General features: G+C 41.5%; 1 protein-coding gene across 1 annotated transcript in view; it reads right to left on the bottom strand.

Moving 5' to 3' along the window:
* The window catches only part of MAPKBP1 (mitogen-activated protein kinase binding protein 1), a 408,115-nt gene that overhangs the window by 73,095 nt on the left and 308,330 nt on the right, over positions 1-26,690 (bottom strand). Inside the window, exons 18-19 of the mRNA XM_029597450.1 lie at positions 10,641-10,752; positions 10,111-10,174 (exon numbers count right to left, since the gene is read on the bottom strand). Coding sequence (XP_029453310.1) covers positions 10,111-10,174; positions 10,641-10,752 — 176 coding nt within the window. The remainder of the gene's footprint in view (positions 1-10,110; positions 10,175-10,640; positions 10,753-26,690) is intronic.

Raw genomic sequence — 26,690 nt, 5'->3', positions numbered from 1 at the left:
AACCCAAATGAATCTTTCCCTAAATACTAAAAAAACTGAAATCCTATACATCTCCCCTAAATTAAGCAAAACAAAAGAGCTTGAAATTCAAGAAGCAGCCAAAAACTACCCCATCTCCCTAGAAGTACGAGATCTAGGGATTCTTATAGATTGCAATTCTCCATGAAACCCTACTTTAAAAAAATCATAAGTGATGGTTACTTCAAATTAAACATACTCAAAATATTAAAACCCCTTCTAAAGACTTTAGAATTGTCTTACAGGCACTTGTCTTATCAAGATTAGACTACTGTAACTCACTATTCTTAGGCCTTCCCGCAAATATAACAAGACCATTGCAACTTCTGCAGAACTCTGCAGCTAGACTCTTGACAGGTACTAGAAGATCTGAACATATCACCCCAATATTAAAAGAACTTCATTGGCTGCCGGTCAAATACAGGGCCCAGCATAAAATCTTATCACTAATACACAAAACCCTCTACAATGAAAAAATTGAATGGCTAACCTCTTCACTTCACTTTCACACCCCCTCAAGAACCACCAATTCAACCAGAACAGGGATGCTACCAATTCCTTCCCCCAAAATTGCCCACCTAAATAATGTAAGAGAAAGATCTATCTCTATTGCTGGACCCCTTCTATGGAACTCCATCCCGCAGGAATTACAACTAGAAGCTGACATCAAATTATTTAAAAAGGGGATTAAAACTTGGCTTTTTAAACAAGCCTACCAAGAGCTGTTAGCATAATTATCTTACACTTCTGATTTAATACTAAGGTAATGTATATTTTTATTATACTATCTCTACCCTAACTATACTACCTCTCTAAGTGTTTAAATTTTGATTATTTAGCATACTATTTAGTTTGCTATGTTAATTATATTATGAAATAATATATTTACTTATTTCTTCTTTGGAAATGCAAATAATTTCAAATGATTAATTGCTAACTACTGTAAACCGATTTGATATGCTTGCATGAAAAGTCGGTATATAAAAATTATTAAATAAATAAATAAAATTTAGTAGGGCTAATTTATCCTGCTGTCTATGGAGAACCCTGTTTAAAGATAAGCAAACTTGCTTTCTCAGTCCACAAGCAAGCATGAATTAACCATAATGCATGGTAGGTCCCAAGCTAGAGCAACATCTGAAACAAGCAACCCAGACCAGACTAATAGAGAGTAGACTACTTGGAGAATAGGTTTCACAAAAACCGCTTGTCCTTTGAGACATGTCAAGATAGTAGTAGAATATGAAGATATGAACTGATATCCAACTGGCAGCTTTGAAAAGTCTTCAAAGTCTCTCATTTGAATAGCCTTGATAAAGGCTGTAATCTGCAAACCAGCCAGCGCATAATAGTGCGCTGTATAGTTCCCTATCAAATTAGAGTTCTTTTGACAACTGCCTGTCCTAATCTGTTGGGATCAAAGGAAATGAACAACTGCAAAGCTTGATAAGGTCGAGTTGTTCTCAAGTAATATGCTAGGGCTCTCTTACAGCCAAAGGAATGAACATCCCTTTCTCCTTTGTGCGCAAGCTGTCTTGGAAAGAAAGTAGCCAGAACAACAGTTTGGTTAATATGGAGTGCAGATACTACTTTTGGAAGGAACTTGGGGACAGTACGCAGAACCACTTTGTGAAAAAACTGCAAGTTTGTCGAGTAGGAAACCAGCACCAGCAATTCACTTACTCTTCAAAGCTAAAGTGATGGTTGCAAGGAAAAACCCTTTCCAGGTGAGAAATTTCTTCAATGAAAGCGTCACGGATGAGTTATTCAATCTTTGGGGAATGGCAGTGATTGACCTGTTCACCTCAAAAGCACAACAAAAATGTTGAGTGGTTTTGCTCCATCGTTCCAAACAGCTACAGTGTAGCTCCAGAGGCTTTTGTGCTAAACTGAAGCATAGGTTTACTCTATGCATACCTGTCAATTCTTCTCATTGCCAGGACAGTCCAAGTCGTCGTCCAGGATAAGGTGAGTGATTCTTACAGCACTAATGTGGCCCTGAAGCTTGGACACCCGCTCCTGGGACAGAAACACTCTGCCCTGCTTCGTGTCGAATAGCGCTCCCAGGTAATGAAGCGTCTGGGTGGGGACGAGGCGACTTTTGGCGAGATTGACCACCCAGCCGAGGGAACGCAAAAGTTGCAGGACTCTTTCGACTGCCTGTCGGCATTGGCTCTCTGTTTTGGCCCGGATGAGCCAGTCGTCCAAGTAGGGATGTACCAGGAACCCCTCCTTGCGAAGCTCGGCTGCCACCACCACCATTACCTTTGTAAACGTCCGCGGAGCGGTGGCGAGGCCGAAGGGGAGAGCCTTGAACTGATAATGCCGGCCCAGGATACAGAAGCGCAGAAACCGCCGATGGTCCGGCTGAATGCCTATATGAAGGTAAGCCTCCGTGAGGGTCCAAGGACGCCAGGAACTCTCCTGGCCGCACAGAGGCGATCACCGACCGAATCGTTTCCATCTTGAAGCGTGGAACGCGAAGACATCTGTTGACCCCTTTCAGGTCTAAGATGGGTCTGAAGGTACCTTCCTTCTTTGGCACAATGAAGTAGATGGAGTACCTTCCCCGACGGAGTTGCCCCGGTGGAACGGGTATTTTTGCACCCAGGTCTTGTAGCCGCTCCAGCGTATCCCGGACGGCCGCTTGCTTGCCGCGACCCTTGCAAGGGGAGACCAAAAACTTGTCCGCTGGAATCCGTGCAAAATCTAAAGCGTAGCCTTGTCTTATCACGCTGAGGACCCACTGATCCGTCGTTATACTGGTCCATTCCCCGTAGAAGCGCTCCAACCTGGCTCCTACGTTCGGCACAGCCGGAGGAGCCGGCGGCAGGGAACGGACCAGCCGTACTTCATTGTGAGGCTTTCGGCCCCGACCCTGACCCGGGACCGTCTCCCCTCCCAAATTTTCTGCCACGAAAGGACTGAGACCACGACGATGTTCTCGAGGATCCAGAGCCAGCCCGGTAGGAGGGCCCAAACGACCTCTGCAGCCGCGACTTCCGTGGTCCCCGAAAACGGGCCCTACTGGAGAAGGATGTCCTGCTTCGGTGCCTATCCTCAGGCAACTTGAACGCCCTGTTCTCACCCAGAGACTGCATCAGGTCGTCCAGCTCCTTACCGAACAGCAGCTTCCCTTTGAACGGAAGGGCTCCCAGATGAGCCTTCGAGGACCCATCCGCCGCCCAATTTCGGAGCCACAGCAACCGGCGTGCAGAAACCGCAGAGACCATGGCCCTGGCCGACGTCCGCAGAAGGTCATGCATCGCGTCCACACCATAAGCGATCACCGCCTCCAGGTGATCCGCTTGTGCCGCTTCCTCTCCCGAAAGCCCTGCGTTGGCCTGGAGCACCTGAGCCCAGCGTAAACCGGCTCGTAACGCAAAGTTACTGCAAATAGCCGCGCGGACTCCCAAGGCTGACGCTTCGAAAACCTTCTTGAGCTGTGCTTCGAGTTTCCGATCCTGGATATCCTTAAGAGCCGTAGCCCCGGTAACTGGAATCGTGGAACGCTTCGTCACTGCCAAGACCGCAGCATCCACCCTGGGAAAACGTAACATCTCAAGAGCATCCTCTGGTAAGGGATACAACTTGTCCATCGCTTTACTGACCTTCAGGCCCAATTCCGGAGTATCCCATTCCCGGAACAGAATATCGGTCGCAGAGAAGTGAAATGGAAAAGCCACCGCCTATCCCGTTAGGCCTAACAGCACGGGATCCATCTTGGCGTCTGACCGAGAGGCGTCCGACCGAGACCCCACCGGGGGGGCATCTACTCCCACTTCTCGCAGAATGGCCGGGATCAGCGGAGCCAGCTCCTCCTTCCTAAACAACCTGACGACCTTGGGGTCGTCTCCTTCCACGGCTGGCGTTCCTTTGGCCGTCCCTGGGCACCCTGCCCCCGGGTCGGCGGGCGCGTCCGGTCCCCCCGTATTCTCGTCCGGCTCTTCCACCGCCGACGAGACCGAGTCCGATTCGGTGTCCTGGGGGATCCCCCTCAAGGACCGACACTCCCTGGGCGGGCCCGCGGGCCTCCTGGTGCCCTCCCCCGCCCGTTTTTTTCGATGACCGGCTTTCCCAGACTTCCTCTTCCGTTTTGATCGTTTGTATTTTAACAATTGCTGCAGCAGTCCCGCGAAACCGAAGATAAGGAGGCCTCCAAATCCGAGGAGGCCTCCTCAGAAGGGCAACTCGCTGGCGATCCGTCCCCCCCTGGGGGAGCCCCCCGGGGGCCCGCTGCTGCAGGGAAAGTGCAGGCGGCAACGCGGCCTGCTCCACGGCCTTCCTTGTCGCCTCACGAACAGTTTCCAAGATGGCCGCCGTTCCCGCGCTAAGCGGGAACGGCTCTGAGCTGCCTCCTGCATCCGGCACCTCTCGCGGCGGCGAACGCAGCGGCCGAGTCTGGACCCCCCGACCGCTCTCGGATGGCCCTTCGCCCCCCGAGACGCAAGACGTGCAGAGCCCATCCCTCGACAGCCACACGAGTGGCAGGAGGAACCACGCGGCATTCGCGCCCTGTCAGCGGCGCGCGGCCGGGCAGTGAGGCAAAACCAAAACCTTTTAAAAGGAAAAAACTGCGGCGATCTGGCGACACAGCGGTCCCCCCCCCCCTTACCCGCGAACCACACGGAGCGAGAGAGAGAGAGAGAGCAACCGGCCGGCACAGTGAAAAAGGTACAAACAAAAACTTTTTTTTTTTTACTTGCTGCTGGCCCCGGTCCTGATTCTTCCTCTCCAACGGGGGTGAGTGAACCGGGCTCCCCGGTGTCACCCCCGACGCTGCTGCCAGAAAAGGCCGGGCTCTCAGCCCTCAACAGTGGCCTCAACCAGGGGGGGATGGTCCCCTCAGAACCTTCCAACCCCCCTGGGAGGCTTCCAGGACCTGGACGGGATCCTCTTCTTGAAATCCCCTCAATTTCCTTGGAAATAATTTCCCTTTCCTTTTTTTTAAAACCAACTCTCCTGACTAGCTAACCAGGATCACCAGAGACTGTGGGTGGACCTGCCCCATCTGCTGGAGACAGAGAAAGACTGACGAGCTGTGGGTGGCGCCTTACTATATATGTAGGGATGCCCGACAAGTTTTACTCTGTCTCCATCTGCTGGTGCGGAGTCACAACCCAGGTGTCTGGACTGATCCTGGAACGTACAGGGAAAGAGAAATTTTAAAGGTATTGCTTCTCACCTTAATCTCATGAATGTCCCCCCATTGTTAATATAGTAATGATGGTAGAAAAAAAAGACCAAAATTTCCATCCAAGCTGCCCAGCAAGTTTCTTATGTTAGTAACTGCCGCTCCATGCATGTTAACCCCTATGTTTTGTTAAGGGTAGTCACTGCTGCTTGGTGCAGGTTACCCCCAAGCCTTATGTTAAGGGTAGTAATATTTGCAATCAAAATCAAGCGACTATCAAACCCATAACAAAATTACTGCTAGCAACATTTTTACAGGGTGAGCAGCAATCTGGATAATACAGACAGCGCTGCATGAATATGTTTTGCTTTTGGACTTGGCCATAGAAGCAGTCTGGTGTTTTTTCCCCTAATGTCTGCATATCAGTATCTCAGACCGTAAACGTCGGGGCTCAGCATTAGTTGTTGTCTGAATCTAATTCCCCTTTTTGCCCCCACCAAAGTGGAGAGCAATAGTGCAATTACATCAAAAGAATCAAGGCTAACAGGTTAATAGTAGTAATCGCTATGCCTTCTGTTAAGGGTAATAATTGTCGCTTCATGCAGGTTATCCCCATGCACCCTTTTCTTCATGTTCAACATCTAGTCTTTAGGGATTCGCAGTGTTTATCCCATGTCCTTTTGAATTCGTTTACTGTTTTCGTCCTCACCATCTGTTCCAGAAGGGCATTCCAGGCATCTACCACCCTCTCTGTGAAGAAATATTTCCTGATGTTGGTTCTGAGTCATCCCCCCTTGGAGTTTTATTTCATGACCCCCTAGTTCTACAGTTTCCTTTCGAACAGAAAAGACTTGAAGTTCATGCATCATTAAAACCTTTCAGGTATTTAAAGGTATCTCTCTCCTGCACCTCCTCTCTTCCAGGGTATACATATTTAGATCTTTCAGACTCTCTTCATCAATCTTCTGATACAGACCCCACACCATTTTGGTCGCCCTTCTCTGGACCACCTCTGTCCTGTCTCTATCCTTTTTGAGGTACGGTCTCCAGAACTGAACACAGTACTCCAGGTGAGGCCTCACCAAGACCTGTATAAGGGCATTATCGCCTCCTATTTCCTGCAGGTTATTCCTCTCTCTAAGCAGCCCAGCATTCTTATTGCTTTAGCTATTGCCTTTTCACATTGCTTCACTGCCTTCAGATCGCCAGACACTATCACCCAAAGGTCCCTCTCCCAGGCTGTGCACATTGGTCTTTCATCCCCCCATTACATATAGCTCTTTTGAATTACTGTACCTCAGATGCATGACTCTGAATTTCTCGGCACTGAATCCCATCTGCCAAATCTCAAATACTCTTCAAGCTTTCTTAAATCATTTTTCATTCTCTCTACTCCTTCAGGTGTCTCCACTTGTTACACATCTTAGTATCATTTGCAAATAGACAAACTTAACACCATTCTCTCTTCAGGACGGTCTCTAAGTCAAGGGGAATCGATGCCCTCCAGATTTTGATATACTTCCAGCAGTTTGTGAAGCTCCTGGGTCCCTCAATGTCTATGCCTCCAATGCTGATAGGCCATGTTTAAGTCTCCTAAAGAGCTTCTCCATGAGCTCCAGCTGGGAAAGATGTCATAGACCAGCCCAAGAGGTCATAGTTGGCCTCCATGCAAAGAACACATTTATCGTGTGGCTACATGATATACATGATCATTTTGTACAAGGGAGCACTTACAAATCCACTGGCCTTCATCTCTTTCAGAGGCACTGGACAAAAAATCAACAAGGTAAAATCAAACAATTCTATAGTTAGGGAAAAAATGTAACTGATATCAAGACACTGGCAGCGTTGCGAGCGAGACACAGGCAGGGATATCCAACCCCTGGACGCCCGGCTTCAACTGAGGGATGGCCCTCGAAGGTGCCCAACACCTCAGGAAGCTACAGAACTAATTACAAACTAGACTATCCTAGGAAAAAAAACCTTTCCCTAACCTTTTTTTTTTTTTTTTTAACTGACTGACTGCAGGTTTGGTACTCTAACATCTGCTGGAGTCAGAGAAATACTGAGGGGCTGCAGGTGGCGCTCTCCTTAAGTAGCAGTGCTCAAAGTTCTATGTTCTCTGACTCCATCTGCTGGTAGGAATGCACAACCCATTGGTCTGGACTGATCTGGGTATGTTCAGGAATGTACAGTCACAGGGTCCCATGAAAAACAGATCCTGCAGACTAAAGAGGGAAGAAATCCCACCTCAAGAGAATCAGAGGTGTGACCTGCCAGCATTACAGAAAAGATGAAACTGAGAAGCACTGTATAGGATGTAAAGGGAGTGGCATATTCAAACTTTCCATAAGCTATGAAGTCAAACCTCTGAGCCATGCTCCAATATCACCATCCAAATGTGAGGACTGCTATCCTGATTGTCTTTAGAGAAAGGTTTAATTGCAAATTTCTCCAGTGGCCAGAGGTAGAGAGAGCAGGAGAGAGATTGCAGCAATGGACAGTGAAACATCTGGTAAAGAAAAGAAAGTAAGACTGGTCACCTTAGTTGTAGGGATTCCTTTATTTGATATACAGGTCAAATTAAAAAATTAAAAATTTAGAAATAGCCCGACTCAGGCAGAGTTTCACCCAACCATAAGACTGCGTCAGGGGCTGTAAAATACATAATGAAAATAGAAAATGTTAATGAATATAAAAAATACAGAATACATAATCATTAATTATTTAAACTTTTACACCAACAAAATATAAATAAATAACATTGGTTAATAAATATTGGGTATAGCATAAAGAAAAAAGAGTAAATAAACATATGCATAAATAAAGTTTAAACTAAACTCCAAGTATTATTCAATTAATATTTATAAAACATGGCAACACAGATATTTGATGTGGCACAGATATATATCATAAAACAATTTGATTCAAAGGAAAGGATGGATCAAGGGAGAGGGAGAAAAAAGAAAGAAAAAAATATGTAATGTATAAACATAGTAAGATAAATGATACCTTCAAGAAACAGTGGTTCTGGATAAGCACAGGATATCAATTATCAAAAATCCACCCAATGTTAATTGTAGTATTAGTGGCGTTGCTACTGCTTGTGCACTTTATATATGGACAGCCTCGTTATCCTGAAATGTATTTGAAAACCGCTATATTGTCAACTATTATAATTTAGAACATGTTATAGGAATATAAGAAATTATCATTGTAACGAACAAAAATATGTTAATCTGAGACACTCAATTTTACTAATGTTTACCATAGATGTCAATAACTTTGCTCTTATGTAGCAAATGATGTCAATAGTCCATCTAGCATTGATTTTCTCATTTATTATTTTTTATATTTGCGCCTGTATTTGCCGTTAATCCTCTCTGAACTCTGTCAATTGAAGGGCTATAACTAAAAAAAAAAAAGCAATGAGAAAGATATATACTTGCTTTTAATATTTCATTTTTTGTTCGTGCATCTTTTCTTCGTTACATATGATAATTTCTTATATTCCTATAATGTGTTCTAAACTATTTTGATTGGCGTTTTCTATTAACTATCGCTGAAAAGTAAAACTAATGTGTGCTTATTACTAACAGGAAGCTATGCTGTTAGTTGATTTAAGAAGAGCTCGCCCGAGTTTAGATACAAGCCTGATATGAAAAATATTATTTGTAGTTATTTTAAGCACTATTTTTTGAGGTATGTAATTAGGCTTACATATCTTTTAACGGCAGCAATACGAAATTCATTTTCTGAAATGCTCGATGTCGTAGCTTCATTCCTGAACCAACTAGTGGCGTTCTAAGGTAAAACAAATCCATGAAAAATAAATAAAATATTCAAATATAAATTACATTCTATAAGAGTTGACAATATAGCGGTTTTCAAATACATTTCAGGATAACGAGGCTGTCCATATATTAAGCGCACAAGCAGTAGCAACTCCACATACTACAATTAACATTGGGTGGATTTTTGATAATTCATATCCTGTGCTTATCCAGAACCACTGTTTCTAGAAGGTATCATTTATCTTACTATGTTTATACATTATATATATATTTTTTTTTTTTCTTTTTTTCTCCCTCTCCCTTGATCCATCCTTTTCTTTGAATCGAATCGTTTTATGCTTTTTCAGTAGCGGGACCATAAATCTGGAACAACTTACCAAATTATCTCCGACAAATCTCAAATACCAAGGAATTTAAGAAAACTCTAAAAACTTACCTTTTTCAAATAGCATTTAATATTCACTTAGCAGAACACACCTAATATTTATTTGTACTTAAATACTCTCATTCAGTTTCTCGTTCTTTGAATTGAGAAAGACCTAGTAGTTTTACTTTTATTTTTTACTGTTCTTTTAAATATGTTTATTTATGAAGTCTTTGATTGCTGTTATTTTATGTATGTTTTTATCTGATTTCATGGACTTGGTTATTTTATGTTTATATTATGTATGTGATGAATATAAACCGTTTTGATCAATTTTTAATTGAAAAGGCTGTATATAAACAATTTTAAATAAAAATAAATGGTATATCTCTGTGCTAAATCAAATATCTGTTTTGCCATGTGTTATATTAATTGAATAATACTTGGAGTTGTTTAAGCTAAACGTTATTTATACATGTGTTCATTTACTCTCTTTTCTTTATGCTATACCTAATATTTATTAACCAATGCTATTTATATTTTGTTGCTGTAAAATGTTAAATAACTAATTATGATTTCTGTATACTTAATATTTATTAACATTTTAAATTTCATTATGATTTTGCAGCCCTATGGTTGGGCAAAACTCGGCCTGAGTCAGGCTAATTTTAATTTTTTAATTTGAGCTGTATATCAAATAAAGGAATCCCTACAACTAAGGTGACTGGTCTTACTTTCTTTTCTTCGCCTCCTGGACCTACCTTATTTTCAGTGAAACATCTGGCCATTATCTTTCTTACCTGTCTCCCGATACGGAAATCAGATGCTTACAGTCATTACTGAACTTCATGCCAGTTACAATCTCTACAGAAAAAAACAAAAAGCATGCCCATCATTTTTCCACTATAAATCATACCCCTGCAGTTATAGTAAACATTTCTGATTGTATGTATTCAATTTCAAATAAAAATTAACATTTTTTTTTAAAGTCCACATTCCTGCCAATAAAACTGAATCAGTGCTATAGTGAATGAATACACATTGGTTTGCCCTAGTTATCTTAATGGCAGCACTACACTTGTTCTGATGTCTAATTATAAATGCAACAAGCATAATTCAAATTTGTATTCCAAAAATGAAGTGAAGCAGATACATGAATACTTTTTTTTACTCAAAGCATTATGTACTTGCCCGTGTTACCATATGTTTAAGACACACCAAGAGAAAACTGCTGCTTTCTGACAGTCAATTCTTTTGATGCAAAACAGATATTCCTTATTTAGAGTCTTCCAAGTCTTTTAGCACTGAGTTGCATGTTTCTAACACCTACCAGAGTGTCCAAACATGGTGGCAATGCACTCGCCGGAATAGAAATCAAAGATGGAAAGATTCTTGTCAGAGCAGCTGGTAGCGATGTACAGACCTGAGGGGTCAGTCTGAACCTAATGGGGAAGAGAAGCAGAAGACCTGAAAAGAGGCAGCACAAATAAGGAGGAGAACTGGCAAAATATGCCAACAGGATTAATGATAGTCAATAAAAGCACAATGATTCAATTTCAGGATAAAAACGAACCTTTTTTTTTAAGTGCACATTCCTTCCAATAAACTAGATCAGTGCAATAGTGAATGAATTCATATTGACCAGCTCAGGTTATCTTAATGGCAGTATCACACTTGTTCTGATGTCTAATTATAAATGCAAAAAGGGACAGGAAAGGCTAACCTAGACACCTTTAACACATGGCTCAAAATCTGGTATAAGGAAGGTGGTTTTGAATATATTGGGGGCTGGGGCCTAAACAGTAAAGATGGCCTCCATCTGTCCATGGCAGGAAAAAGGATCCTAAGTGAGAAATTCAAATCATATGTCATAAGGACAGGGGAGGCAGAAGGAACTTGGAATGTCGCCCCTGACATATACAGGAAGTAGGTGGAGAATAACAAAAATCAGCTCAATATTCCGCTTTTAAACAAAAGGGCAGAAAAAGCAACCAGGAAGAGTAGCAGTAAAAGTGAGAAAAGCTGGAAAGCTAGGGGCACAAATTCTCTAGTCTGAGCAATAAAAATCCAGATCTGCAAGCCCTAATGGTGGAGGCAGACTTGGATATTATTGCTATTACGGACACATGGTTTAGAAAGTCTCATGAATGGGATGCAGCCATGGAAGGCTATAATTTGTTCAGAAAGGAAAAAGATGACAGAAATGGGGGAGTAGAAGCTCCATATGTTAAAAACAATATCCAAGCAACTAAAATGCAAGGGGTATGAGGAAAATAATAAGCGTGTGGGCTGTAAAAAAAAAAAAAAAAGGGTAAGAAGGGAGAAGTGTTGCTCATTGGATATTTTAATCTGACTGATGTGGATTGGCGTGTCCCTGCTGCAGAATCTGTAAGAAGTAGAGAGATTGTGAAAGCCCTTCAAGGCGCTCTGCTCAGACAAATGGTGATGGAACCCACAAGGAGAGGAGCAATACTGGATCTGGTGCTCACAAATAGAGACAGTATCTCTAATATCTGGATAGGGGCCCACCTGGACACCAGTGATCATCAGAGAGTATTGTTTGATATAACTGCCAAGACGGAGGGAAGTCACATGAAGATCAAACGCCTGGATTTCAAAAATTCAGACTTTGGTAAAATGACAATGTACCTCGAAGAGGAGCTAGAAGGATGGGAGAAGATGGGTGAAGTGGAACAATAGTGAGCCAAATTAAAAGAAGCTATAACACAGGTAACAAAAACTGTAGGTAAAAAAAAAAGTACATAAAAGTAAAATAAAAGGGAAAATATGGTTCTCTAAGGACATAGGACAAAACATTAGCATTCAAAAAGTACAAAGGGAGTCAAAAAGAGAAACCCAGGGAAGATTAGCTGGAGAATCGGAAGGAGGAAAGAAATCAGAATAGTGAAAGCCTGAGTGGAAGAAAGGTTCACCAAAGAGGTAAAACATGGTGCCAAAGCATTTTTAAGATATATCAGAGAAAGGAGGAAGGCCAGAGGTGGTATTATAAGACTGAAAGAAGTCAAGGAGCAAGGTGTGGAGAAAGATGAAGAAATAGTAGAAATATTAAACACATACTTAAGTTCTGTGGTCAGTGTTCACTAAAGATGACATTGGAGAAGGACCATTGCTGGTTGGCAAATGTATGGACAAGAATGGGTTAGAGACCAGTGGTTCCCAACCCTGTCCTGGGGGCCCCCCAGCCAGTCAGGTTTTCAGGATATCCACAATGAATATGCATGAGAGAAAATTTGCATGTTATGGAGGTAGGGCACGCAAATTCTCTCTCATGCATATTCATTGTGGATATCCTGAAACCCTGACAGGCTTTCCCAGGACAGGGTTGGAAACCACTGGGTTAGACCCATTCCCATTTACAGAAGAGAGTATTTGGGTGGAACTAGTATAACAGAAAGTGGACAAGGCCCTGGGGCCGGATGACATACATCCCAGGATACTAAGGGAGCTTCGATGAGCACTGGCGGGTCTGCTGAAGGACCTGTTCAAAGATCCTTGTAGACTGGATTAGTGCTGCAGAATTGGAGAAGAGCAGCTGAGGTCTTGCTTCACGAAAGTGGTAGCAGGGCTAGAAACAATGGGCTGGTTAGCCTTACCGCAGGGGTGGGAAAATTAATGGAGAGATTGTTAAAGGATAATGAACTATCTGCAATCCAATGGGCTACAGGATCTGAGGCAACATGGTTTTTCCAGAGGAAGGTCTTGTCAAACAAATCGATTGATTTTTTTTGATTGGATGACTAGAGAATTGTACCAAGGAAGAGCACTCAATATGGTTTTCTTGGATTTTAGCAAGGCTTTTGATACAGTCTTGCAAGGGAGGCAAATAAATAAAATGAGAAGCCTGGGAGTGGGTCCCCAAGATGGTAGAATGGATTACAAAGTGGCTGATTGACATAAACGAGTAGTGATAAATGGAACATACTCTGAAGAGAGGAGAGTGATAAGGAATTTCTCAAAGGATCAGTTCTGGGACCGGTTCCAATATCTTTGTGAGCAATATTGCAGAGGGATTACAAGGTAGTTTTTTTTTTGTGGATGACACTAAGATCTGCAATAGAGTGGACACATTTGAAGGAGCAGAGAGAACGAAAAGTGACCTAAGAAAGCTCAAGTGGTCAAAGGTTGAGCAGCTCAGATTCAATGCTAAGAAGTACACTGTCATGCATTTGGGGGGTAAGGCAATCCAAAAGAACTGTTATGTGATGGGAGGCAAAAACCCGATATGCACCAGGATTTAATTTGTAGACAAAAAGGGAGTGGAACTGTGGAAGGGGGTGAGACTGGCAGGGCCAGGTGCAATCTTTGTAAAAGGGCTGGAACAGGTCTGGAAGTGAACTCTCTCTCACATACATACCCAAACACACTCTTTACACTTTTAACATGCTCCATGGGCACTGGTAGGCAAGGAACAGCTGGAGGTTGGGGATACAGGATCACTGGGGTAAAGAGGATAAGGCAGATAAAGAGAATGGGGATCTTTCTCTAAACCCCTCCCTCTTCTTTGTCCTGGTGATCCTGACCCTCCATCTCCAGCCTCACCCATAAGTTCCCCAATTGTCCTTGTTCCCCCCTCCACCCAATGGTCCTAAAGCCCCTAAGTCTAACCCCCTATCCCTGGTGATCTTCAAGCCCCTCTTCTTCCTGGAAAATGAACCTCTCCAGTAAATCTCCTCCTTTCCTTCCTTGGCCAGTAAAGTACAGACTTCCTCTTGAAGTCAGAATCAGCTGGTTCACCCCTACTTTGATGGGTGGGAGCAGACTAATGTGCACTGTTTGCTATCCTCAGTTTCCTTCGACAAGAGTGTGGGGCTTGGAGTTCATAAGCATGGCCTGCTCATTGCCTCCTTGAGTGTGAAAGAAAGGGATCAACATCATATGCTATCCTCACTCAATCTCTTCTCTCGCCCTCCTCCTACCACTCAATACATATAGAAACATATAGAAATGATGGCAGAAAAAAGGCCAAATGGTCCAGCCAGTCTGCCCAGCAAGCTTATGGTAGTAACTGCCACTCTGTGCAGCTTACTCCCATATTTCTCTTAAGGGTAGTAACTGTCACTCTGTGCAGTTATCCCCAAACCTTATGATACCCATAAAAACTTCAGCTAGTAATATTTTTTACTGGGTGATGAGCTTTCTTGAAAATTCAGACATGTTGCTGAAAGTGCTTTGCTTATGGACTTGACCACAGAAGTAGTCCTGTGCTTTTCCCTTTTGTTTGTGTATCCATACTCCAGATTGTAGAAGTCAGGGCCCTTTCTCCACCTCCTCCGATCATTTCACTCACAGACTGCCCCTAATCTGATCATTTCACTCACATCTCATAGTCCCTCTGATCCTCTCACTCACACTTCGTAGTACCTTTGATTCCCTGACTTACTCTTTCCCCTTACACAAACTGTGGAATTTCAGTAAAAAAAAACCAAAACCTTTTCCTGGGTTCTTAAAGATCTCTATATTTGATGGATTGACTATATGGCGGAATAAAATCAAAGAGTAGATCAGTGTCAAAGAGAAATTTTATTGAACAATCAGTAGAATACAATGCTCGACTCGGCACGAGTTTCACCCATCAACAAGGGCTGCTTCAGGGAATATAATAGTCCAAGCTGTATATAGAACAAATCAGTCAAATCACAGATAAAATCAATGGCTCTCTCTTAGGGATTCAAGGTGCTTTAACTTTATGCTTTGCTGTTGAGCCACAGAGTTGTGCCTTGAATCCCTTGATCTTACCTGCAATTTGACTTGTCATTCGTTCTATATACAGCTTGGACTATTATGGTCCCGGAAGCAGCCCTTGTTGATGGGTGAAACTCAGCCTAAGTCGGGTATTGCATTCTGCTGATTGCTCAATAAAATTTCTGTCACCGATCTACTCTTCCTTTGTTTGCATTTCTGCCATACTGGATCAGTTTCTATCTTGTTTTTTTTGACTATATGGAGAGCACAGTGGATATTTAAAAAAGAAAAAAAATATATATTTTTAGATTTTGTAGAGTTTTGTTAGAGTTTGAGTTGCTGTTATCTCAAGAAGTGAATGTACTATTAGATTTTGTTTGCACATTTATTTATTTTATTTATTTATTTATTTATTTAAATTTCTTATATACCGGCATTCGCGATGGGAGTCGCATCATGCCGGTTTACAAATAACAAGGTGTGACAACAGAATAAATACTTAATAACTTAAAAACATTAACATGTTATAGAAGAATAAGGTAGCAGTTACAATAAAACAGGGATAAAATGCAACTTGGAATGAAGAGAAGGCAAAAGAGAGATTAACACTGAGATAACAAAAGAATGACCAAGGTAAATAAAACCAAGGTAAATAAAACCTGCCTCATTAAAAAAACATTATTGAGTTGTCAAAGGTTGTTGATTACCCTGACGGGAGTTCTTAGTTGCTTGAGTTGAGAGTGGGTTCAGTTGGTGTCTGGAAAGGCTTTCAAGAATAGCCAGGTTTTAAGTCTTTTTCTGAAAGTGGGGAGGCAAGGTTCCTGTCTCAGTTCTGGTGGGATAGAATTCCACAAGGTAGGTCCTGCTGTAGAGAAAGCCCTGTCTCTGAGAGTCCTCTGGTTAAAGGTTTTTGCAGGAGGCACCTGTAATGAGTCTCTGTAGGACTCTCTGATAGGTCTGATGGAGGTATGTTTTTTAAATGGGATTTGGAGGTTAAGCGGAGAGAGTTGATGGAATGCTTTGTAGATGGTAGTAATGGATTTATATAAGATTCTATAGTGCACTGGCAGCCAATGTAAGTCTTTGAGAATCGGAGATATGTGGTCTCTTCTTCTTGTGTTTGTCAAAATTCTGGCCGCCGTGTTCTGAACCATCTGAAGAGGTTTAGTATGAGAAGACGGGAGACCTAATAGAATAGAATTGCAATAATCTAACTTAGAGAAGATTATTGATTGCAAAACTGTTCTGTAATCGTGGAAATGGAAAAGTGGTTTGATTCTTTTTAAGACGTGTAATTTATAAAAGCAGTCCTTCGTGGTTTGATTAATAAAAGATTTTAGATTTAGCCGATTTATTTATTTATTTATTTAAAGATTTTTTATATACCGGGGCACGTTAAAAACATCACCCCGGTTCACAATGTAACGTAACATAGCAACAAGCTTTACAATAATTTAATGTAATGCAAACAGTAAGAAAACTAAGTCAACTTGAGACAGGTGGTTACATAATTAACTCTTAAGGAGAGTAGAGGAAAGAGGTTTTTTTTTTTTTTTTAACTATTAACAAGGTGACAGGATATAAGGGATGAGTGAAAGGTAGAGGGATGGTGGAGGGGGTGAGAGGGTGGGAGGAAGGGGAACAGGAGGAGGTGGGGACGAGGGGGGGGTCTGAGGTTGTTAAGTTCGATAGAAGCGTGTCAGTCGGGAGGGGCGTGAGGGTTGGGTATGTATCTTTGTGAGTAATCGGTTAGTTGGGGTATGCTAGTTTGAAGAGCCAGGTTTTAAGATTCTGTTTGAATTTTTTATGGCAAGGTTCCTGGCGTAGGTGGGGTGGCATTTTGTTCCAGTGGGAAGTGCCTGCTATGATGAATGATCTTTCTCTGATCGTGGCATGTTTGATGACTTTGGGGGAGGGTGTCGGGAGTTTGGCTTGGTGCTGCTTTCTAGTTGGTCTGGTTGGGTTGTGGAGATGGAGATGTTCGGGGAACCAGTGCATGTTTTGGTTGTGAATGGCTTTGTGTATGAGGGTGAGGGATTTATAGATTATCCTGGAGGTTACTGGAAGCCAGTGTAGGGATTGAAGAACTGGGGTGATGTGGTCATGACGGTGAGTATTTGTGAGAATGCGGGCGGCGGCATTTTGTAGGAGCTGTAACGGTTGAAGGGTATTTTTTGGAAGGCCTATGAGGATAGCGTTGCAGTAGTCCAGTTTGGATAGGATCATGGCCTGCAGTACTGTTCGGAAGTCAGAAGTGTGTAATAGTGGTTTGATTCTCTTCAAGGTGTGGAGTTTGAAGAATCCGCTCTTTATAGGTTCTTATTGAACCTATAAATTCCGCTCTTTATAGGTTCTTATTGAAAATATTGTTTTTTACGTTACGTTATGCTTTACACTCCTTGTTATTTGTAAACCGGGTTGATGTGATGCCTATCATGAAACTCGGTATAACAAAAACAATAAATAAATAAATAAAATAAATATAGTGGTAGATATGAATTTTTTGAGGTTAAAGTGGTTGTCTATCCATATGCCTAGGCTGTGTACAAATTGGGTGGGAGGGCAGCAAGGTGGTGAGGGGGAAGAAAGGCTGAGTGTGGGAATGTTGGGGGGAGAGAGGATGAGTAGTTCGGTTTTGTTGGTGTTGAGTGCCAGAAAGTTGTCAGTGAGTAATTTGTTTATTTCAGACAAAGCAGAGTTCCAAATCTTCATTGCGTTAGGGATAGAGTCGGTTATAGGTATGAGTATCTGCACGTCATCTGCATATATAAGTGCTGGAAGCCCAGTTTGGAGAGCAGTAGGCAAAGGGGTATGAGGTAGATATTAAAAAGGGTTGAGGAGAGGGATGAGCCTTGTGGTACTCCTTGTGATAGCCTGACTGGTTTGGATTCATTGCGACCGATTTTTACCCTATAGCTCCTGTCATGTAGGTAAGACTGGAACCAGAGAAGGGCAGTGTCCGAGATGCCAATTTCCTTGAGGCGTTTAATGAGTATGTTGTGATTAACTGTGTCGAATGCCACCGATATATCTAGTAGTGCGAGTATGTGGGATTGTCCTTTGTCCAGGGCTTTGAGTATGGTTTCCGAGAGGGAGATAAGTAGGGTTTCTGTGCTATGGTGCTTACGGAAACCAAACTGGGATGATGAGAGGATATTGTGGTCTTCTATATAGTCTGTAAGTTGTCTATTAATTATTTTTTCAAGTATTTTGGAGAGGAATGGGAGGTTTGACACTGGGCGATAGTTAGCTGGATCAGTGGTGTCTAAGTCTGGTTTTTTGAGAATAGGTTTTATAATGGCTTGCTTAAGTTCAGTTGGGACCTGGCCCAGTGTGATAGATTTATTCAGTACGTTTGCGATGTGTTTGGAAATTGAAGTGGGGTTTGTAAGTAGTGTTTTGGTGGGCAGATTATCTGAAGGATGATAGGCGGGTCTGATTTTTTTGATAGTGGTTTCAATTTCTAGTGCAGATGTGTTTTCGAAATTTGAGAGGGTGGTGTTTGAGGTTTGTGTGTATGGATGCAATTGTGTGTCAGGATCGGAGTGGTCAGTCGGAGTATTGTTGGGTGTTGTTATGTTTGGAAGATTGGGGTGAGGTGAGAAACGTGCCATAATGGTCTGTACCTTAGTGTGGAAGTATGATACTAATTTTTCACATTTTGTTTCGTCGTTGTCAGGGTTATGTCTGTCCGGTGATGTGATAAGGCTGGCTACGTATTGGAAGAGGGCCTGTGGGTTGAACTGGAACTGATGTATTCTTGTGGCATAGAAGTCTTTCTTTGCTTTTTCGGTGGCTTTTTGGTAGGTGTGTAGAAGGGTGCAAAACTGTGCTAGGGTGGTGGGGATTTGATTTCTCCGCCAGGATTTTTCAATTTTGCGAAGGTCGAGTTTCATGGTTTTAAGTTCATTTGTGTACCATGGTTTCTTATTATTTTTGTTTGTTTTGATTTCTTTGGTGTGGGATGGGCAGAGTCTATCTGCTATGTTTGTGGTGATTTGAAACCATGAAGATATGGCTGTGTTCGCGTCAGTGAGGTCTATGTTGGGGAGTTCTTTTGAAAGGGCCTCAAGGATGTCGTCAGTCTTGCCTTGTTTGTGAAATGTTATTGTTTTTTTGGGTTGCGAAGGGGGGGGGGTGTCTTTGATTGTGCATCGTGTGTCTATTCGGAAGTGGTCTGACCAGGGATGGGTGTGCAGCTGGGTTGGTCAGTTTGGATTAAGGAATTGGTAAAGATGAGGTCGAGTGTATGCCCAGCTTTGTGCGTGGGTTCTGAGACGTTTTGTTTGAAACCAAGCGCTGTCATAGCTGTCAAAATAGCTTCACAAGAAGGGGAAAGGGGGTCACGGTCTACATGAATATTCAGGTCTCCCTCTCTATATTTTGATTACATCTTGTAATCAAAATATAGAGAGGGCTATGTGCTGACTTGAAAGAAGGATTGCGCAATATTGCATCAGACTTTGCAACGAACACCTAGCATGTTATAATTGATGATACCTAGTATGTATAAAAAAGGGGTGTTTTAGTTTTAAATCTTGGTTACAATGGGAACATAAATGATTGGCAGCAGACCCTAAATTAGGTCTGTGATTGAACCAATTATGTGTCAATAAGAATAATGATGTGATGTAAGAATGCTTGTCATCAGGGAATGAAGCACTGATTAGTTATATGCCCTGTTAACAAAATATATTAGAGATGAGCCCCGGGGTCTAAGGGGCAGATCAGATGAATGGAGCAACTGTGCCACAGCCATGTAGATATTTTCTCTCTAATAAATATAATGAAAGATGAAGTGTTACATATCATTTCTTTCTCCTCTAAGAAAAAGGGAAACAAAGTTGTGTGCCTGAAACCCACTTTAAACTCCAATTTTTGGAGCTCTTTCTCTGGTCTCATCTCGGTGTAAGTATTTTTTTTTTTCAGATAACTTATCTCATGCTGGTTATTTTTTTTCTCTCCCTGTGCCTACTTCTCATACTGTCTTATCTACATTTCCGTTTGACAGTTTAGATAGGCTAATAAAATGTCAAAAGGGTGAAAGGTTGGTGGTTTAAGAGCAAATGCCAGACCAGTTTGTGTTGCGTTGGTGGGAGAGGAGTATGGAGACTCTGGCCCTTTGTTGTTGATTGCTATGGTGCTAGGGGGCACCAAAATAAGCCAGCTTTTTGTTTTATGTTCCTCTCGAGTGAGAGAGGAAATAAATTCACGAAGGGCGTATCGAGTCTTCCTGATGTGCAATCAAAACGTACACTGATTTTATTCCTAGAAGCTGCTAGGAATATTAATGATGAAAGTATTAAGTCTTTCTGAGAGCTGATTATAAATGTGATTTACAATCATGTGTACAGTGACAGTACAGAAGTTTTGGTAGAAGGCAATTTGCTGTAAAATCTCAAGTGGTGATTTTAAAGATGGACAGTAGAGGGCAGTAGAGGAGAAGATATTGAGCAAATGAATTTCTACTGATTAGAATGGGTTATAAATAAATGTATGTATGTGATACGAAACTGACACGTGATGTTTTAACTTTTAAAACATGGGGGAGTATATTTTCAAAGAGCTCTCCACATAGCACAGAGGTAAATTGTTTGTCTAGTCACCAGCAATTGGATAAAATGTATTTATTTATTTATTTATTTAACATTTTTATATACCGACCTTCATGAAAGAAATTCATATCAGATCGGTTTACAAATAACATGAGGGGAATAACAAAGTCAATGTAAAATGGCATGGCTCGACTAAAAGATAATTGGAAATGACAGTTTCCATTAGAGGGGACATTTAATATGGAAAAATTGTTATATTAAAAAGAGAAATTAGAAGCACAGAAAAATAAAATTAATCAAAAACAGAGCATTTTTTTCGCTTTGGATGAAAGAAGCTGAAATGTGAAATCAGATTTCTATTAATGCTAGAATTAAAGATTCTTTGAAAAAAGAAAACAAAACAGTTTTAGAAGGTATGAGAAAGGAATTGAATGTATCAGTGGGCTATTAGAAGAGAATGGTCCAGAAGCCTAGCTTAAATGCTGCATTGATTATTCAGAAGGCTATTATAAAAAATCTTATGATTTGAGGTCTAAAAGTCCAGTGAAAAAAAGGAACTGGAAACTACCCTTTGCAGACAGTACCCAGTACCTATCCAGACACTAATTATGCACAGCAAGTGTATGTGCCATGGCCACAAAATGATTTAGTGGAAATTAAAAATTCCTTGCCTAATTTTAGAAAAGAATCGAGGAAACTTTGAACAAAAGGTAGAAGTGGATTGAGGAGGGAGAACAAATGGAGGAATGGGAGGATCCTCTAGGAATAAAAAAAGGAAACCATTTGTTTTTACTATCGCAAACCAGGACATTTGTACAAAAATTGTCTTATGTCCAATGTATGTCCCACTTCAATCTCTACCTCATTAGTATCTTTCAACTACTGCTCCCGAGTATACTCCCAATGCAGGGACCATGCCCTATAACACACAGGAATTTGTGGACTGTCAGAGCTCTTATACATATATCAGAAATCATACCAGTGCAATTTGGTCCCTTGCATACATCGCATGCTCTTCTGCTTTCAGTATCTTTTCATAAGAATTTAAGACGTGATTTATTATGCATGGCACTATATTTTGCACACCTACTGTTTTTTTTCCCATCTCTCTACCAGAACAGAGTTTATGTGATATGCAGACTGCTCTAAACACAACAGATTTTTGCTTGTGAAACTTTTGTTTTTCCTGAAACTGCTGCCATAGGCTTTATGCAAAATGCAGAAATGGATTTTGATTTTTCAAATATTCCTGAGTTCTTATGGGCTGTAGGTAATAATGATGTTGGCCATTCACAAATTGATTCAGTATACACACACCAGTCAAATCCACAAAGAGGTTGCATTGGAAGCCACTCTTTGACCTGAAATTTAAGGCTATAGAAGATATTCAACCAGTAATTAATTACCACCTGAAGCAGTTATTCCATGTAATTTTCCATTTTTGCCAATATTAAAAACCTCATTCATATAAGAGGAGATTTGTACAAGATTTAAGATATGTAAATTCCATAGTACTTCCTAGCAGTCCAATCATACCTAATCCTCATACCTTGTTGTCACACACTTCCCCTGAATCTACCTATTTTACATTTATAGATTTATGCTTCGCCTACTTTTCTATTACTAAATTATTGAATTTCCTGTTTTAGTAAATGTAGTCTTCACTAGCTATTAAGACAGATTATTTTAATAATTCTATGCAGCTATTGTGAAAACTAATCTTCTGCACTGCTTTATGCAAAAGAAAGCTTATGGTTTTATTTTTAGTATCTAGAATTGCAGCTGTAATGACGTACGTATATTAAATTATTTGTTTTTAATGGTTCTTATTTTTTCCAAGCCTAAGAAAGAAATTATATTGTATATGAATGAACAAACATCCAGTTTTTTTAAATTTTAGATCCTAAACTATAAGATTATTTTAGAAAATACAAAAGGAAAAATTTTGTTTTTATTGTCTCTTTTTATTTTGGATACTATCTATAGTCATACCTCCTGCACTAAATAAATATTTTTTCCTGTTTTTTACCTAATCAAGGTATTTGACTTGTTGTTCTGTGTATATTGTTCAACTTAAATGCTTTTAGCAATTTCGTTGGGAGTTAATTAAAAATATACCCATCTGTCCATAATTATAGTTATTTTTAAGAAAAGTTAAATAATTTATTTTATTATCTGACTTGATTAAAAAATGAATAATAATATAATAAGTAAAATGGCATCTAGAAGCTAAAATGTTTCTTTCTTCCCTTTCCCTCAGGAATGTGCGATATGTCTCACAAAGTTTTACATAGTGCTACAAGCATAGCTTAGTTTAAGTTGCCTGTATAAAAAATAATAAATGGGTCATTTTTACTTGATTTTAAATCAAGAGGGAATTATCTATGAAAAATTAAATGAAGACATATTATTCACTCCAAGAATATATGTTCAGTCATATATTAAACACTAAAGCATAAAATGTTTAGACTTTACAATAATCTTGCATAGGAAGAGCTTATATGTGAATCAGAGTATTTTTTTTTCCAAGTTCTTTCTCAGAACAAGAAAAAAGAGATAGAGTATGATAATGTCTGTGCAGGATTATCATCCTCCTGTTTGGCAAATATATTTAATCCATTCCTTGTTCTGAAGATTTGTTTAAATTTATATCCTTACTTTATTGATAGTGGACATATTCATACATTTGGAAATATTTTTCTTTATTTTCAATTGTTTAGAATTATGTGTTTAGTTTCTATGAGTCTGAACAGAAAATAGCCTCATCCTTTGAAAAAGTGTGCCTTTTGTGATCTATTTTTTTCAAAAACTGATAGAAATGTTAACATTAAAGAACTAATGAGTTACTAAGAAAAGGGCATTGCTGAAATCTTGTAGTTATTAAAAGTGCACTGATTCCTATAGAAAACAGCTCAGCTCAAATGGCTGAATTGGTAGGATTAACTTGAGCATGTATTTTGGTGAAAGATCTTGTGGCCACTATTTACACAAAATCACAATGGGGCAGATTTTAGAAACCGCGCCTGGGGTACATTTGTGCGCACTACCCGGCGCGAACAAATGTACACCCGATTTTATAACATGCGTGAGCTGCCACACGCATGTTATAAAATCTGGGGTCGGCGCGCACAAGGGGGTGCACACTTGTGCACCTTGCGCGTGCCGAGCCCTAGGGGATCCCCGATGGCTTTCCCTGTTCCCTCTGCTCCCCACACCTTCCCCTATCTACCCCAACCCTATCTAAATCCCCTCCCCCACCTTGTTTTCAATAGTTTCGCCTGCCTCTGGCAGACGTAACTTGCGCACGCTGGCCGGCTGCCGGTGCGCCATCCACGGGCACAGCCACTGTGCTGGAAGCCTCGGTCCTGCCCTTGACCCCGCCCCCTTCCTGCTCCTTTTTCAAAGCCCAGGGACATATGCGCGCCCCAGGGCTTGCGCGCGTCGCCGAGCCTATGCAAAATAGGCTCGACACGTGCAGGGGCACTTTCTCGAGGTTATGCACGTAAGTTACGCGCATAGCCCTTTGAAAATCTGCCCCAATGTGTTTTGGGGGTTATTCCTGATTTTGGGACTATTTTGGAAAAGGAATTTTTAGCTTCTCTATTTATAGTTTTATTTCTTCCCAAACAGGTGTAGCGAAGTTTGCTAGACATTCCAAAGAAGACTCGTTTGAAGCAAAAAAGAAATGCACTGGTAGATGCGGCTGATCACCAACTGCTGCTGACAGGAGGATCTTCTTTTCCTCCTTCTGAAATAACACATCTGCTTTTCTTAGAGATAGCAGAGCAGATAACTGAAAAGGATCTTATCAGATTACAAACAGAAGTTACTGAAGAACATCTTTCCTGGAAACGCCAGGGATGCATTTGCACCCCCACTGGACTATGGCTTGGCCCAAATCAACTTCTTTTTGTCACTCTTTACTTTGCCAGAGTGGTTCATTCCATTTCTCACTCTGGAAAACAGGGAGGGGGGAATATGAAAGAAATTTGGGATCACTGGTGGGCACCAAAGATAGGAAAGATAGTTCTAGGAATAATACAGAAATGTTCCACTTGTGCTCCTTATAATGTGGGGAAGGAATTGTGAATTGCACCCTCGCATTTGAATGCCCCTTGGGGCCCATTTGCGCGACTGCAAATTAATTTCATAACCTTGCCACAGATAATACATTTAACGTACATTTTAATAGCAGTCTATCTTTTTACTAGACAATTAGAAGCGTTTCCAACCGCTAAGGTGGACTCACAGACTATAGAATAAAGAAAAAAAAACTGTTGAAAGAATTAATTCCAAGATTTGGAATTCTAGAGGTGATTGAAAGTGACAGAGGCCCCCATTTCATTGTACAGATAATGTAAGATTTGGGGAGTGCCCTGGGTATAAAGTTACATTTTCATACACTGTATAGACCACAGGTCAGCAGATTAGTGGAGATACAATCATATTTTAAAGACTAACATGGAAAAGTTACTTATGAAACATCCTGGAAGTGGCCTGATGCTTTGCCTTTAAAGCGCATAAGAAATATGCCTAACCGTAAACATGAACTCATTCCTCGTGAGGTATTGTTTGGTAGGCTTATGCCTGTGCCTATATGCCAAAGTTGCAAAATAGATACGAAATTTGTGCAAGATGAATTAATTTCTCATTTTGTGTTACAACTGCATCTACAGAATAAAAAGATTGTTCAACAGATTTCTCCAGTATTCCAAAGGCCACCAAACACAGACTTTCTGGATATCCAACCAGGTGACTTTGTATGAGACAATGCTTTTAAAAGAAAGCACTGTTTACGGCCAAGGTGGAAGAGACCTTATCAAGTACTGTTGGCGAGTCACTGCATTAAAAATGATAAGGCCTTGACCATTGGGCACACTAGCTATTGCAAGAAAACTTACGAACTTTCCACAGCAACTTATTTTGATCAACCCGAGACCCGGCGGAAGTTCACTGAGATTGTTGATAAAGCCAGTGAACAGCCTAATACACACAGCCACATGGGTGCAGAGCCTTCTAAGTGAGGTTGTTCTTTTGGGACAGTGCTTGTCCTAGACATTCTTATGTAAAGCAAGTAAGACTTGTGTACTGTTTGCAGTCCAGCAGAATTATAGAGAACATCAATGACAGTGAGGCACACCTGGCCCTGCGGACATTTAAACAAGCTGGTGTGTCTTCTAATCCTCACTTATACCCTGACACAGCCAGGTGTCCCCTGGAGTCAGGTGATGCTTCATCAGAGTTTCAAGAAAGTGAATTGTCTTCTACATCTGGATTTGTTTTAAACTTAAGTCTTTGTCCGTGGCTGTTTCAAACAATGGAACTCCAAAGATGGAACATGCAAGCAATAGTGACGTGCAAAAGTGTGCAATGATTTCCAGGTAGCTGCTCTACAGATCTCCTGAGTAGAGACAGATTGGCTCTCTGCCCAGGAGGTAGCTTGGGAGCGAAGGAATGAGCCTTGATGTTTGCAGGAGGCGTACGACCAGAACTGATGTAGGCGGAAGAGATTGCGTCCTTTAACCACCGTGCAATGTTGGTTTTGGAAGCCTTGCAGCCTCTCTTGGGTCCACTCCAGAGAACAAAAAGATGGTCTGTGAGGCGAAAAAGATTAGTAGCTTCCAAATAGTGCATAAGAACCCATTTTACTTCAAGTTGCTTGAGCTCTCGAGGACTGGCAACCGGGAAGGAGGGAAGCTCTACCGACTGATTCAGATGGAAAGCGGAAACCACCTTCGGTAAGAAAGCTGGTACCGTGCGCAAGGAAACCCCCGAATCCGTAAAACGTAGGGAGGGCTCCCTGCATGATAGAGCTTGTAGTTCCGAGATCCAACGAGCTGAGCAAATGGCTACCAGGAACACAGTCTTGAGAGTGAGATCTTTAGGAAGTGGCACTGAGGAGAGGTTCGAACAGTGGGCCACAAAGAATCCAGAGGACCAAATTAAGATTCCAGGACGGACACAAAGAGTGAACCAGAGGCCTGACATGTTTTACCCCCTGCAAAAACTGAACGATGTCAGGGTGGGAAGAGAGACAAATTCCATTTGAATGACACACAAGGACCCCGCGGGCCGCTACTTGGACCTTCAGGGAATTGTAGGCCAGCCCCTTCTCCAAGCCT

The sequence above is a fragment of the Rhinatrema bivittatum genome, chromosome 4 (genome assembly GCF_901001135.1).
Source record: "Rhinatrema bivittatum chromosome 4, aRhiBiv1.1, whole genome shotgun sequence".
Taxonomy (NCBI): Eukaryota; Metazoa; Chordata; class Amphibia; order Gymnophiona; family Rhinatrematidae; genus Rhinatrema; species Rhinatrema bivittatum.
Note: the sequence above shows the minus strand (reverse complement) of the source record. Positions and strands in the feature narration are given on the sequence as shown.